This window comes from Meriones unguiculatus, chromosome 1 (genome assembly GCF_030254825.1).
Source record: "Meriones unguiculatus strain TT.TT164.6M chromosome 1, Bangor_MerUng_6.1, whole genome shotgun sequence".
In the NCBI taxonomy this organism is placed as follows: domain Eukaryota; kingdom Metazoa; phylum Chordata; class Mammalia; order Rodentia; family Muridae; genus Meriones; species Meriones unguiculatus.
Window position 1 is genome coordinate 175375459 of NC_083349.1, and position 15959 is coordinate 175391417.

Below are 15959 nucleotides of genomic sequence, written 5' to 3' on the forward strand. Positions count from 1 at the left end.
GGAGGAGTCCCCAGACCACTCATGGGTACAAGCAGTGTCCTGATACTGTCAGCACTATATATCTGGCAAGTCTGTGGCAGCACTCCTCCCTTCTCAAGTTTTATCTTCATACAATTCACCTATAAATCAAATAAAGTAAGGACTTAACAGTGGGTTTTCAAAAAATCTCTGATTATCTGAATTTAACACCTTTAGAAATGTATTTGGTTAGTTATCATTTCTTAAGTCTTTTAAGACTGGATTTGTTTATTCTTTTGAATTTTCCTCCAGTGTATTTTCAGGATATTATTTCCCACCCCCCAACTCTTCTCAGAGCTGCTTCTCTTTTATATCCATCCAATTTCATGTTTGTTTGTTTGTTTGGTTTTTTTTTTTATTTTTTGTCTCTCTTTACAAAAGTAGAAGAGAAAAAGGCACTGAGACTCATGTAGTCTGATTTGTCTTGCTTATCTACTCCTAAGAACGTGGCCTGCCTTGGAATGTGATTGATAGATACCCAGTGCCACTCCCTTGAAGAAAATGAATTTTCCACTTCCAAGCAGCACCATTTAGAGAATTGTTTTATCAGCTCTGAGTGAGAGGGTCTCCTGGTTTCATTCGATGGACTTGTAAACATTTTGCCCTGGGCAAGGGACATGTTTATGATAAGACGTATTTAGCCACTTCCGTCCGAAATGAGCGCAATTGTCTCTGTAGAACAGAAGGGAATTAGAGCTATAAAGACACTAAGCTCTGAATTAGGAAACAGCCAATCTGGGTCAATCCCCTACTCCAAGGAATTTCTTCAAAGGAGGTATGTTGAAGCCCATCCAACAGTCTGAGAGGGAACAGCAGAGTCCAGAAGGCAGACGGGAAACGTCTCAGGTAAGTTCAATTTTCAGTGAATTGTCTCTTTCTTTACCTCTGCAGGTGAAGATCTACAGAAGAATGACAGATGGAAACTACTCCCTGGTGACTGAATTTATCCTGGAGGGCTTAACTAACCGGCCAGAACTCCAAATGCCTCTGTTTTTCCTGTTTCTAGGAATCTACGTGGTTACGATAGTGGCCAATCTGGGCTTGATTACACTGATTTCATTGAATTCACACCTTCACACACCGATGTATTATTTCCTCTTTAATCTGTCATTTGTAGATATTTGCTACTCTTCTGTCTTTACCCCCAAAATGCTAATTAATTTTGTGGTAGAGGAAAACACCATCTCCTATACAGGATGTCTAGCTCAGCTTTACTTCTTCTGCTTTTTTGTCATTACAGAATGTTATATACTGACTGCAATGGCGTACGATCGTTATGTTGCTATTTGTAAGCCACTGCTGTATAATGTTACATTGTCCCCTCAGATATGTGCTGGGTTCGTGTTTGGGGCATATGTGATGGGATGCTGGGGTTCCCTGGCCCATACTCTTTGCATGGCAAGGCTCACCTTCTGTGATGCAAACCTTGTCAATCATTATCTGTGTGACATCCTCCCTGTGCTCCAGCTATCCTGCACCAGCACTTACATCAATGAGGTCGTGGTCTTTGTTCTGGTGGGCCTCAACATCATAGCGTCTACCAGTACAACTTTTGTCTCCTACGGCTTCATCATTGCCAACGTTCTCCGCATCAGCTCCGCACGGGGCAGGGCTAAAGCCTTCAACACCTGCAGCTCCCACATAATGACTGTCTCACTCTTCTTTGGAGCGGCAGCCTTCATGTACATGCAACCTTCTGACGCAGAGTCTATGGACAAGGGAAAAGTGGCCTCGGTATTTTACACAAATGTCGGGCCCATGCTGAACCCCTTGATCTACAGCCTCAGGAATAAGGATGTCAAGCTTGCTCTGAAGAAAACTCTGAAAAGAAAACCATTTTCTTGAGCAGAAATAGAAAAATGATAAGAATAAATATTTCTCTTGATTATGTTGAGATATTTATAACTAGACACCTAATCAGACGAAATGTTTATCTTCATTCATCTAGAGCCATGTTTGCTTTATTCGTAGCCTTTCATTCCCTTGCTCTTTTTTCTCCTATCTTTTACATAGATAATTATATACTTGAGACATCAAAAAACAAGAGTATTACTTCTTATTTTTTCTTTATGAAAAAAAAAATTGGCCTGAGCAAATACAATGGAATACTAGGTAACCAATTCATCAAATAACATCACGTTTATACTCTGAGGTAGGAGGCTGATTATGCCTGTGGGCTCTGCTCTGCTGTGTGCATTTGATTTCACTGTGGAATTCCTATGACACAGACACAGAATCAGATTGTCTCATAAAAGCAAACTCAAAAGCAAACAAAATGGGTGAGAATTTTGAAAAATGTGTTTCCGTTATCCTTTGTGTTTTTTGTCAGCACCTACAAAATATGCACTAGTTGTCACTGCTTTAAGAGATTGTTAAAGACAAACTTGAAGTTCTGCTCCTGTAAATATGTCCCGACAGTAAATACCACAGGAAACATTGCTCTTCACCATTTGATCCCAGTTTCTGAAGCATCATGAAATTTTTTTACTGTTCTTTGACCCTCCCTTTTTTTGTTATACCTATCAGTTGATATAGTTGTTGAATGAAAAACATTTCTGTTTCTTCTAATACGTGAGTCACTTTGTTCTGAATATGCATAGTTCTCATTATCCAAGAAACAAAGATGCTGTTTGTTTTGCCTTTGTATCAGGCATTATGAATAAGATTTAACATTTACTTAATATAAAAATTTCAGAAATAATTTAAATGCATCTAAAATTCCTGCTATGTATATTCTTATGTATGGTCTTACTGAGTAGCATAATTAAAATTTTCCATAAAGTGTAAATCATGAGCAGAGATTTTTTTTTATGATTTTAGGTAAAACAGCTTTAAAACTCATTTTAAAGTTGCTAAGGTGACATAGCACCACACATAGAATATGAGAATGCTCAACTTATAGCAACAGACAATTCCATTTTTATCTCCCTTGTAGGTAAATGCTATCTATTCCCAGAGGTTAGTTTGAATAAAAATGGTTTGTAAAAGAATATGATACTATGCTTATTTTTTCTCATCGAAAAAGAAGATATGGAAAGTTTTATAGAGCAAAGATATTTCCTGTTGATAGATGAAGCTGAAGGAAGACACATCTAAAATATAACAAGAACTGCAACATGTGTGTATATCTGTGTGTTTATGTGTGTGAGAGAGAGGGGAAGGAAGGAAAAGAGAAGGAGAGGCAGAGAGAGAGAGAGAGGGAGGGAGAGAGAGAGGGAGGGAGAGAGAGAGAAAGAGAGGGAGAAAGCAAGAGAGAGAGCTGAAAACAAAGAAAACTGACAAGTCTTTCCTGGATGCATAACGACCAAGAATCACTCCAAACATTAAAAAAACATGTTTTTTCACACATGAAATATTTAAACTTCAATTATATGAGAATTTATAAATATCATAAAAGGTAATACTTTAAAGAAATAGAAAACTTATTCGTACATGTGTATAGTACATTTATGTCACACTCACCAATGTGTTACCCTCTTTTATGCCCCTCTCACTCCTAAGGGTCATCCTCCTTTCCCAGCTAGTCTTCCTTCTACTTTTCTTTCTTTATTTATTTTGTTTGCATTGTTGATATAATGAACCAAATTAGATTCCTGATATGGGTATCAACCTAGAATTCTATGTACAGCTAAGCTGACACTCATTAATGATCATGAAATACAGACATCTAAGGCATACTCTAGGGCATTTATTTCATTAACCAGACCTTCTCACTGAAACAGTAAACAGACAGGCAGGCTTTAGAACCATGAAGCTATAAGTGAAAGAAAGTTAAAACAACTATAACTAGGATAAGGTTGATGAATGTGTATTTAAAGAGGGTTTGTTACATACTAGGATAATAACAGATACATTGAGCATATTTCACCACAGCCATGTTGAAGGCTTCCTCTGACATTGTGTTCAGAGCTCCAAGGAAGGACACACACACACACACACACACACACACACACCCCTCCCCACTTATACACACAGTGGGTGAAGGAAGGCTCCAACAAGCTCTAATAACTTTATTTTTTAATAATAACTTTAATTTTCCCCCATAGTTTATGTCCCCCAGCAAAATCTCTCAAGCAGTATAAAAATTACAGCGTGGTTACATTCCATTTTTATTTTTCTTTAAGTGAATGATTACAACGAATATTCAAAAATCTCGTTCCCCAATATCCCTCATGATTAAATGTCTATGTACTAGAGGTGAAAACAGACAAACAGAAAACAAGAACCCACATATTTGTGTCTAAGCAACTTATTAAAGATTTGCAAAATGTAAGCAAGCAATATATTTTTCTCAGTCAGGTTCTTCTATTGGCAGGCTGTAATTCGCAGTTACAAAAAAAAGGAACAATTTTTTTTAATTTATCTTGAAAAGTAATCTTATAAAAATTTTTTTTAAATCACAAATCTAAAAAATCAGTCAGACATTTCTACTTTAAATCTTCAGGGTGCACATCTACTCATTAACAGTTTTTTATCACAGCATATCAGGAAGCCAAGGGTAAAAACTGGTACAAGAAATTAATTATTATCTTGATCATCAGCCCAGCTCTAGGAAGAAAGGCATGCCAGCCAGTAGTAGTCGGGCCGCCATTGTTCTTGTTTCCTGACCTCAAAATAAATAAATAAATAAATAAATAAATAAATAAAAATTCCTAGGTCAATTATCAAAAGTATGCCTTTCTGAACTTTAAATTGTTTCTCAAGATTTCCTGTTAAGATTAGCATAAACTTCTTAACCTAACTTAACCTACTAACAATCTATATTTCTAAGTTCAGTCAGAGGAGGTGGTTGAATTGTTAATCTCCTCCAGCAGCATTGCTTGAAAAGGATCAATGACTATTATTTTAAGTGCCAACGACACTATCCAGTGACAGGCTGGAAAACCCCTTAGAGTTTTCATACAACTCATAGATTATTACGGATGAGATGTTCACAAGTCAACAAAAAAAGACTGAAGTTGTCTACAGCAGAATGAAGTCTTCAGGACACGTAGTACTTGGGGCTCTGCCTCTGTAGTACAGCCATCATGGTTGTGTTTACCTGTAGACCGATTTTCATGAGTGCTAAAGCTGTTCTGCTGTTCCTCTTGCATGACCACCAACACAATAAGGTGACATTCATTTATCAGAGATGATAAATAAAATAAAGTGAAACACAAGAAAAAAATTTAAAAACTGATAAATTTAATGAATAATAAAATAAAAAACCCATGATATAATTAGTAAAATACAAATAAAAATTTACATTAATTTACTGGAGGGTCTATAAAAAATAAAAATTAATATAAAAAAGACTGGAGAGGGAGCTACAATCAAGATACAAAGTGAATAATGTGTCATAATAAATAAAATTAATTAATTAATAATTTTAAATTTGAGATAAAGAAGCTGAAGTGCAGCTTTCCACAACTGAGGGCTTCTCCCTCATGGGACTTCCCTACCAGGCCAAAGGGAAGGAAGATGAACTCAGTCCTCGTGTGAAAAGATGACTGTCTCTGGCATGAACTGATTGGCCTGCTCTTTAATTACCTCCCTCTGAGGGGGAAGCAGCATTACCAGGCCACAGAAGACAATGCAGCCACTCCTGATGAGACTTAATTGACTAGGATCAGAAGGAAGGAAAAGAAGACCTCCCCTATCACTGGACTTGGGGAGGGGCATGCATGCAGAGGGGGGAGGAAGGGGAGGATTGGGATAGGAGGAGGGAGGGAACCACAGGGCGGATACAAAGTGAATAAAGTATAATTAGTAAAGAATTTTTTAAAAAGACAAAAAAAAAAGAAAGAAAAGATGAGCTGGGGTATCTGGGTAGGAATCCTGAAGAATAAGGGAGAGGGAATTTAGGAGAGAGGGTGAGACTGAGAGGAGAAGAGGGAGGGACTTATGACCAAGATGTAAATGGAATTAATTAATAATTAATTAATAAAAACATAAACAAAAACAAAAGAGAGACACACACACACATACACACATGGGTTGGCTGTCTTGAATATTTAAAATAAGTTTACCAAAAGCACATTGCCATCTCTAAAATCATATATATATGAAACATTAAATGGACCAAGTAGGTTGAATTTAGGAATACATATATTTAGTGTGTGTGTGTGTGTGTGTGTGTGTGTGGTTATTCAACAATTAATGAAGAAGAGGACATAAATTTGAGAAAGAGGAAGAGATAAATACATGGTAGATACTGGAGTGTGATAAAAAAAAAGGAGGAAATAGTACAATAATGTTTTAATCTCAAAAAATTGAAAAACAAATATTTACAAAAAAGATTTAGAAAATATTTGCACATAGGAACTCACTGGGAGGGGTTAAGACAGCACATACAGAATCTGAGCAGGCCCAAGAGAGAACAAATTCTAGAATAGAGAGGGAAGTTTAACACAAGCCCTACCCATAGCCATGAGGTTAATGGCAATTGTTAGCTGCTAGAAAGGTAGAAACAGTTGTTTTGTTTTGTTTTGTTTTCCTAAGAATGTAGCCACTTATAAGTCAACCATACCAATAGAAGACAACAAATACAAGAATATTTGTGCAAATCTCCTTTATCCCATGGAGGCCAGTGTGACCCCTGGACAGCTTTTGGCTTGGAGATCATTCTACCTGCTTCCCATCTGCTTGGCTCACCTGGGACACAGTGAACCCAGTCGATGGACTACCAGGCCGGCAAACATCACAGTCAACCAGATGGCTAGAGGCCAGTGTAGGAACACAAGCAACAAAATTTAGGGCAACAAGGCACCAGCAGAAACCAGCAGTCCTACCACAGCAAGCCTTGTAGATACTATCACCAGAAATACAAGATAAAGATTTTAAAACTGAGGTTATGAAAATTATAGAGGCCTTAAAGGATGACAATAAAGATCTCAAAGTGGCACAGGAAAGTGCAATCAAACAGGTAAGAGAATTGGACAAATCTCTTAAAGAAATTAAAGAAATATATGAAACTACAATCAAACATATGAAGGAAATAAATAAAACTGTTCAAGATCTAAAAATGGAACCAGAAGCAATAAAGAAAACACAATCTGAGACAACCTAGAGATGGAAAACCTAGGAAAGAAGACAGAAACTACAGATACAAGCACCACTAACAGAATACAAGCGATTAAAGAGAGAATACCAGGGGTAGAAGATACGATTGAAAAAAAAAACAAAAAACAATACATGCGTCAAAGAAAATGTTAAAACTAGGAAGCTCCTGACACAGACCATGCAAGAAATCTGGGACAGTATGAAAAAACCAAGCCTGAGTATAATAGGAATAGAAGAAGAAGATTCCCAGCTCCATGGTCCAAAAAATATTTTCAACAAAATCAGAAGAAAACTTCCCCAACCCAAAGAAAGAGAGGCTTATACAACAACAAGCTTGCAGAACTCCAAATAGATTGTACCAGAAAAGAAAATCAATCTGCCATATAACAATCAAGACACTAAATGTATAGAACAAAGAAAAAGGTTAAAAACTGAAAGAGAAAATGGCCAAGTCACATTTAAAGGCAAACCTATCAGAATTACAGCTGATTTCTCATCAGAAACTCTAAATCCGGAAAACCCTGGACAGATATCTTTATTTTTATCCTTTTATTTTAATTATACTGTGTATCCCAGTTGTAGTCGTCTCCCTAATTCCTTCCCAATCCCACTCTCCCTCCCTCATCTCCTCCCATGCCCCTCTCCAAGTCCACTAATAGGGGAGATCCTCCTCCCCTTCCATCTGACCCTAGCCTATCAGGTCTCATCAGGACTGGCTGCATTATCTGCTTCTGTGGCCTGGTAAGGCTGCTCCCCCCTCAGGTGGAGGTGATCAAAGAGCCAGTCTATAAGTTCATGTCAGAGACAGTCCCTGTCTCCCTTACTAGGTAACTCAATTGGATACTGACCTGCCATGGGCTACATCTGTGCAAGGGTTCTAGGTTATCTCCATGAATGGTCCTTGGTTGGGGTGTCAGTCTCAGAAGACCCCTGGGCCCAGATTTCATGGTTCTGTTTCTCTCCTTGTGGAGCTTCCATCCCCTCCAGGTCTTTCTATCTCCCCCTTCTTTCATAAGATTCCCTGCACTCTGCCCAAAGTTTGGTTATGAATCTCAGCATCTGCTTTGATATCTCCTGATAGGCAGAGTCTTTCAGAGGCCCTCTGTGGTGGGCTCCTATCCTGTTCCCTGTTTTCTCCCTCTTGCGATGTCTGTCTCATTTGCCTTTCTGAATGAGGATTGATCATCTTACCCTGGTTCCTCCTTCTTGCCTAGCTTCTTTAGCTGTACAGATTTTACTATGTTTATCTTATATTTTATGTCTAATATCTATTTATAAGTGAGTATATACCATGTGTGTCTTTTTCATATTTGGGATACCTCAGTTAGGATGATCTTTTCTAGTTACCACCATTTGTATGCAGATTTAATGATTGCCTTCTTTTTAATTGCTGAGCAGTATTCCATTGTGTAAATTTACCACAATTTCTATATCCATTCCTCCTTTGAGGATATCAGAAGATGGAAAGATGTCCCATGCTAGTGGATCTATATGATTAACATAGTACAAATGGTTATCTTTCTAAAAACAATCTACAGGTTCAATGCAATTCCCTTCAAAATACAAACACAATTATTTACAGACCTTAAAAGAAAAATTCTCAACTTCAAATGCAAAAACAAAAAAAGCCAGAATAACTGAAACAACACTATTTAATAACAGAAGTTCTGGAGGTATCTTCATCGCTGATTTCAAGCTGTACTACAGAGCAGTAGCAATAAAAACTGCATGGTGCTGGCATAGAAATAGACTGGTTGATCATTGGCAACGAATTGAAAACCCAGAAATCAATCTACATACCTATAGTCGCTTGATCTTTGTCAAAACATACAATGGGAAAAAAGGCAGCATCTTCAACAAGTGGTGCTAGTCATTTCCCTGCACAAAACTCAAATCCAAGTGGATCAAAGACCTCAATATAACACCAGGTACACTAAATCTATTAGAAGAGAAAGAGGGATAGAGCCTCAGACTCATTGCACAGGTGGCAACTTCCTGAACAGAACAACAACAGCACAGGCTCTAAGATCAACGATTAATAAACGGGACCTCTTGAAACTGAAAAGCTTCTACAAGGCAAAGGACACTGTACATAGAATGAAATGAAATGCCATCTACAGATTGGGAAAAGATCTTCACCAATCCTATATCTGACAAGGTGCTAATATCAAAAATACGTAATGAACTCAAGAGCCCAAGCACCTAAAAACAAAATAATCCAATTTAAAAAAATGGGCTACTGAAATAAACAGATGATTCTCAACAGAGGAATCTCAAATTGTGAAGAAGCACTTAAAGAAATGCTCAACCTCATCAGGGAAACACAAATCAAAATGACTTTGAGATTCCAGCTTACACCAGTCAGAATGGCTAAGATCACCATCTCAAGTGACAGCAGAGCTAGCTGCAGTGTAGAGAAAGGTGAACATTTCTCCATTGTTGTGGGAAATGTAAACTTGTACAGCCACTTTGCAAATCAATATGGCGCTTCTCATAACATTGGGAATACCTTTACCTCAAGACTCAGCTATACCTTTCATCGGTCTCTATCCAAAAGACACTTTACCATACAACAAGGGCACTTGCTCAGCTATGTTCCAGGATATGGAAACAATCTAGATGTCCTTCAATTGAACAATGGAAAGTCCAAGTGGATCAAAGACCTCAACATAAAACCAGACACATTAAATCGGCTTGAAATAAAAGTGGGGAATACCCTAGAACTCATTGGTACAGGGGAAAACTTCTTGAACAGAACACCAACAGCACAGGCTCTAAGAGCAACAGTCAATAAATGGGACCTCATGAAACTGAAAAGCTTCTGTAAAGCAAAGGACACCGTCATCAAAACAAAGCGACCACCTACAGATTGGGAAAGAATCTTCACCAACCCTTTATCTGACAGAGGACTCATATCCAGTATATATAAAGAACTAAAGAAGCTGAAAAGCAGCAAACCAAGTAATCCACTTAAAAAATGGGAACAGAGCTAAACAGAGAATTCTCTGTAGAGGAATACCGAATGGCAGAGAAGCACTTAAAGAAATGCTCAACCTCACTAGCCATTAGGGAAATGCAAATCAAAACAACCCTGAGATTTCACCTTACACCCATGAGAATGGCCAAGATCAAAAATTCAAGTGACAACACATGCTGGAGAGGTTGTGGAGAAAGGGGAACCCTTCTCCACTGCTGGTGGGAATGTAAACTTGTACAACCACTCTGGAAATCAATCTGGCGCTTTCTCAGACAACTAGGAATAGCGCTTCCTCAAGATCCAGCCATACCACTACTGGGCATATATCCAAAAGAGGCTCAAGTACACAAAAAGGACATTTGCTCAACCATGTTTGTAGCAGCTTTTATTTGTAATAGCCAGAAGCTGGAAACAACCCTGATGCCCCTCAACTGAAGAATGGATGCAGAAACTGTGGTACATCTACACAATGGAATATTACTCAGCAATGAAAAATAAGGAAATCATGAAATTTGCAGGTAAATGGTGGGATCTGGAAAGGATCATCCTGAGTGAGTTGTCCCAGAAGCAAAAAGACACACATGGTATATACTCACTCATATAGACATACAATATAGGACAAACCCACTAAAACCTGTGCATCTAAAGAAACTAAGCAAGAGAGAGGACCCTAACTAAAATGTCCAATCCCCATCCTGAAAGGCAAAGAGGATGGACATCAGAAGAAGAAAACAGGAAACAACCTAGGAACCTACCACAGAGGGCCTCTGAAAGCCTCTGCCCTTCAGACTATCAAAGCAGATGCTGAGCCTGATGGGCAACTGTTGGGCAGGTGAACGGAATTTTAGGTAAGAACTGGGAAATAGTAAGATCTGGAGAGGACAGGGTCTCCACAAGGAGAGCAACAGAACAAGAAAATTTGAACACAGGGAACTTCCCAGAGACTCATACTCCAACCAAGGACTATTCATGGAGATAACCCAGAACCCCTGCACAGATGTAACCCAGGGCAGTTCAGAGTCCAATTGGGTTACATAGTAATGTGAAGAGGGACTGCCTCTGACATAATCTGATTGGCCTGCTCTTTGATCACCTCCCTCTGGGGGGGAGCAGCCTTACCAGGCCATAGTAGAGGACAATGCAGCCACTTTTGATGTGAACTGACAGACTAAGATCAGAAAGGAGAGGAGAACCTCCCATATTAGTGGACTTGGGGAGTGGCATGCAAGCAGAGGGAAGAGGGAGGGTGGGACTGGGAGGGGAGGAGGGAGGGGCTTATGGGGGGATGCAGAATGAATAAAGTGTAATTGATAAAAAATTTTAATAAAAAGGGAAAAAATAATTTAAGAACCTTAAATGACTTTCAAAAGTGGAGGAAAACATGGAGTTAGTCAATTGGCATGGAGCACGTCTCGCCCCTGGGGGCAATGGTCTCCTGAACCTACTCTGACCTCGGACACCACCACTGCTAGTTCTAGAACTGACGCAGGATGTTTCAACGAGGGGGTTAAGGCTTCTCACAATATTTCCTATAAGCCCACACCTGTTTGTCTATATCCCCCATTTTTATTCATTATTAGCCAGATAGAGCCAAGTAATTGTGGTAATGATACTTGCTTTTTTGCCCAATGCTAGAATGCTAGTAAATTTAGGTATGCCCTGGCTACTCGCATGCCTCACTGGGTGCCTGTGCCAGTTGATGCCCCTCACGCTATGACTCTCTTCAGACAGAAAAGGGATCTTGGAACTACAGCCACCATTGTTACTACCATCTCATTGGCGGCTGTTGGAGCTACCACCGGGGCATTAGCCATGAGTCATACTGGGCAGACTGCTCAGACCCTGAATAATCATTTAGCCAATGTAGCTCATGCCTTAGATGTACAAAAAGGAATTAATGCTCAACTAAAAGGAAGCTTGATGGTGTTCAATCAGAGGATTGACCTCGTGCAGGAGCAAATTGATACCCTATGTCAAATCTCTCAACTTGGCTGTCAATGAAAATATGCTGGACTTTGAGTCACTAGCATAAAACATGAGAATTTTTCCTGTGCTGCAAATCTGTCTAAACAATTATCAAGCTATATTTTAGGTAATTGGACTGGAGAATTCGATACTACGATGGAGCAGCTGAGAGTGGCCATTGTCACAGTAAATTCTACCAGAGTGGACGCAGGACTAGCCACAGGATTATCAACATGGATTGCTGCAGCCATGAATCATCTGAAGGAATGGGCGGGCATGGGAGCATTAGCAGGCCTTCTGGTGTTGGTCTCCTTGGTTTGCCTGTGGTATATATGCAAGATTAGAGTCTCACAACAGTGTGATGCAGCCATGATCATTCAGGCCTTTACAGCCATTGAAGCAGGACATTCTCCCCAAGCATGGTTGGATACCATAAAAAGTTAAAATGTTACGCTCAGGATGCGAGGCTAAGCACTGCACTCAGGGTCAGCCGCTTTGGACCCAGAGAAGAGCATGTCTGATTGCATGCAGGTTGATACCCCAGGTCCCGCCTCTGAGAAAAAGGTATCAGACGGGTCTGATGCTCTTTGGGTGGATGACACCTAAATGAACATCGGTACAAAGTCCCAATTTATTTCTAATATCAGAGATCAGACCTCTACTCTTGCCTGATGCGTCTAAAACAAAAAGGGGGAACTGTAGAGAGCTGCGGAATGCTGTGCCTTAAAGATGGAGCTGGTTTCTGCCTTCCACCTTCCTGATGGTGAGTGCTCTCTGTCACAAACAACTCCACATTTGGCTAAGGCTGAGGATCTGGCTTGCTTCCATGTATGTGGACCTATCTGCATTGCCCACGTGGCATGCTGAGGTTGGCTACCCAGAGGCTATTTAAGCTGTGGGCTGACTTTCCCCAGGGTCAGATGATTGTGCAAGGTTCCTGAATAAACTGCATTGAAAAAATAAATAAATAAAGTACTAACAAACCAAAAAAAAAAAAAAAAAGAAAAGAAAGAAAAGAGAAACCGAGGGTGGGGGCACCTCTGTGCTATGCTGGAGACCTAAGTCAGGGTAGGCTCTTGGGAGGATTAGAGGGGGACTCAAGCAGAGAGTCCTAGTAGCATAGGCTATAGAGGCTGCAGAGGACACCCTCTAAATAGACTAGTCTCCCAGCAAGGGGAGGGGAACACCAAACCACCCACAAAAACTTTGACCCCAAATTTACCCTGCATACAAGATGTGAAGGGATAAAGAAAGAACAGATAGAGAAGAGATTTGGGAATGCCCGCCAATGCCTGGCCCAACCAAAGACTCACCCTATCAGAGAGCGCCAGCCCCTGACACTATGAATGATACCCTGCTAAGCTTGCAGGGGCCTGACAGTGTCATCCTCTGAGAGGCTCTACCCAGCAGAGCCTCAAAACCAATGAGACTCACAACCAAACATAGGGTGATGTGTAGGGAGTCTTATGGAAAAGTGAAAGGAAAGAGAAAAGGACCTGGAGGTGACAGGAGCTCCACCAAAACAATAGAGGCTGCTAACCAGGGCCCAGAAGGGCTTGCTGAGACTGAAGCATCAACCAAGGATGCATGAACTGGACCTATGCCCTCTACAAAGATATAGCAGATGGGAAGCTTAGGCCTCGTGCTGGTTCTCTAGTAAGGGAAGTGAGGACTGCATCTGACATGGACTCACTTGTCAGCTTTTGATTATGTTTCCCTGGAGGAAATGCCTTGCCTGGCCACAGGGGAAGAGGACATGCTCATTCCTGATGCAACTTGATGAGTTGGACTGGATGCAAAAGAAAGCTTCCCTTTTCCTCAGAAAAGGGAAGGAGGAAGTGGAGAGGGAGGGAGGGTGAGACCGGGAGGAGAAGAGAAATGGTCCTACAAAAGGATATAAAGTGAATAAAAAAGTAGGAAAAAAATTGTGCATCAGCAATTAGTCTGGAGTTTAAAACAAAAGAGCAACTGAATGAACAAACAAGCCAATAAACAAAAAAATTTTCAGCAACTTATGTGTGTATGAAATGAAGACTCAGTCTGGAAAGTTTTTTGAGGAGTGTGAAAATGATCAAAATTAGTCTCACAAAACTAATTGTGAAGGGAAATGAAGAAGTGGATCTGAGGGAGAGAGGAGGAGGGGAAAGGAACTGGGACGAAAGGCAGGAGGGGAAACTGAGTATGTGATTTATATAAGACAGACTTAACAAACAAACAAACAAATAAAGTTTAAAGATCTTCAAAGCTAAATAAGACGGTGCATGCCTTGCTGGCCAAGGAGTATCATGATTTTCAGGTGAGCTTGGATATCAATGAAATTGTGCTTCAGAATATATTTTGTTTCAACAAAATAAGAAAATATGAGAAAGGGATACCAGTTGGCCAATGGTTTTATATGATGTTCAGGATTATGTGGTTCTAGGTCATAAGGCAGAAAGTAGGGATTCAAACAAATAGGCTAAACTAATGAAATTACTGAGGTCAGTCTTTTTTTCTTATTTTTTTCAGGAAAGATGATTGAATTACATTTAGTCTTTTTTTTTTTTAATTTTGGTTTTCTGGACAAGGTTTCTCTGTGTAGTCTTCGCTGCTTGGCTGTCCTAGGCTTGCTTTTTATACCAAGCTGGCCTTGAATTCACAGCGATCCACCTGCCTCTGCCTTCCTGAGTGCTGGGATTTCAGGAGTGTGCCCCTGCGCCTGGCACATTTAACCTTTTAACAAGAGTAGTTGAGGCACCGTGTAGCTTTACAGATTCTGTAATAGAAAACATACAGACTAGTGAACAGGAAAATTTAGTTATTTTTCCAGAGAGTACATCCCTTTAAGACTGATTGACCTCTACTAGAGTAGGAATCAGATAACAGAAGAAAAAAAATATTCATTAAATAGCTTATAAATTCTAGAGTATTATAGAAAGACAGCATGGGATTTATTATTGAGTTTTGTTAACAGTGTCGAATCCCCAAGGCAGTGAAATGCTTCTGAGATCATCAATGCAGTAATTTGTTTTCTTCATTAATCATGTATTACAAATAGGCCAATTCTTCAGAGAGTTTGTGCACCTTTGAGAATGAATTACTTCTGTATTTCTAAGTCCTAGTTTAAATTTTCAGACAATATAGCATCCCTGTCTTTGAAGCAAATATCATAAGGTAAGTAGATGTCAAATTCTCAGAACTTGTATAAGAATTGGATGATACCTGAGTTTTAGTGCCCAAATTGTCTTAACAATAATTAGTTCATCAATACTACAGATCCATCTTCCTAACCATAACGTTTTAAACTATAAAAAACTAAAACATGTATTGGTTTATTTAATTTGATATTATATTCACTTACTTTTTACATGACTTAAAACACAACCATTGCAAAAAAAAAAAAAGAAGAAGAAGAAAACTGCTGTAAAAACAGCATAGCAAAGGTCAAACTTGGATTTAATAACTTCTCATTTTTTTTCGTTGTCTTCCTGAATGTTGACTGTTCTAGTCATATGTTTAAAGGTTAGGGATTTATAGGAAAATTTTCCATAGTTTATGTTAAACAAAGAAACAAAAATCTCAACTTTTATTTCATTATAGACACACATATATTCCATGTGCCTCTGTGTGTGTGCCTGTGCATGTGTGTGTTTAATTGCTGGTTATTTCATGAGTACCTTAATAGATCCTGTGAGCATCTGTATTCTTACCTATCGAATAACCAGTTACTTTTCTTGGGTACTTGTTCATGGATATCAAGAATGGTAGCAACAACTGTTCTGTCTGATACCATTGTGTATTATTTAACTAAGAAGACAGTATAATTGTAGGTGTGAAAGATAGGGGACAAAACAGGAAGAGACAAAAATCAACATCTCATTGTCACCTACAGAGAGCACATGACCTATGCAGTTGGAAGTTGCTCATTTTCATTTTTTATTATATATAGTCTTTCATTTTAAGTCAAATATTACATGCA

General features: G+C 39.2%; 1 protein-coding gene across 1 annotated transcript; it reads left to right on the forward strand.

Moving 5' to 3' along the window:
• The first annotated feature begins 831 nt into the window (after positions 1-831).
• On the forward strand, positions 832-1897 carry LOC110539978 (olfactory receptor 8B3-like). Its single transcript, XM_021626802.2, has one exon. It carries the CDS (start codon positions 928-930, stop codon positions 1861-1863), a length of 936 nt encoding a protein of 311 aa, XP_021482477.1. The 5' UTR covers positions 832-927; the 3' UTR covers positions 1864-1897.
• The last annotated feature ends 14062 nt before the right edge of the window (positions 1898-15959 follow it).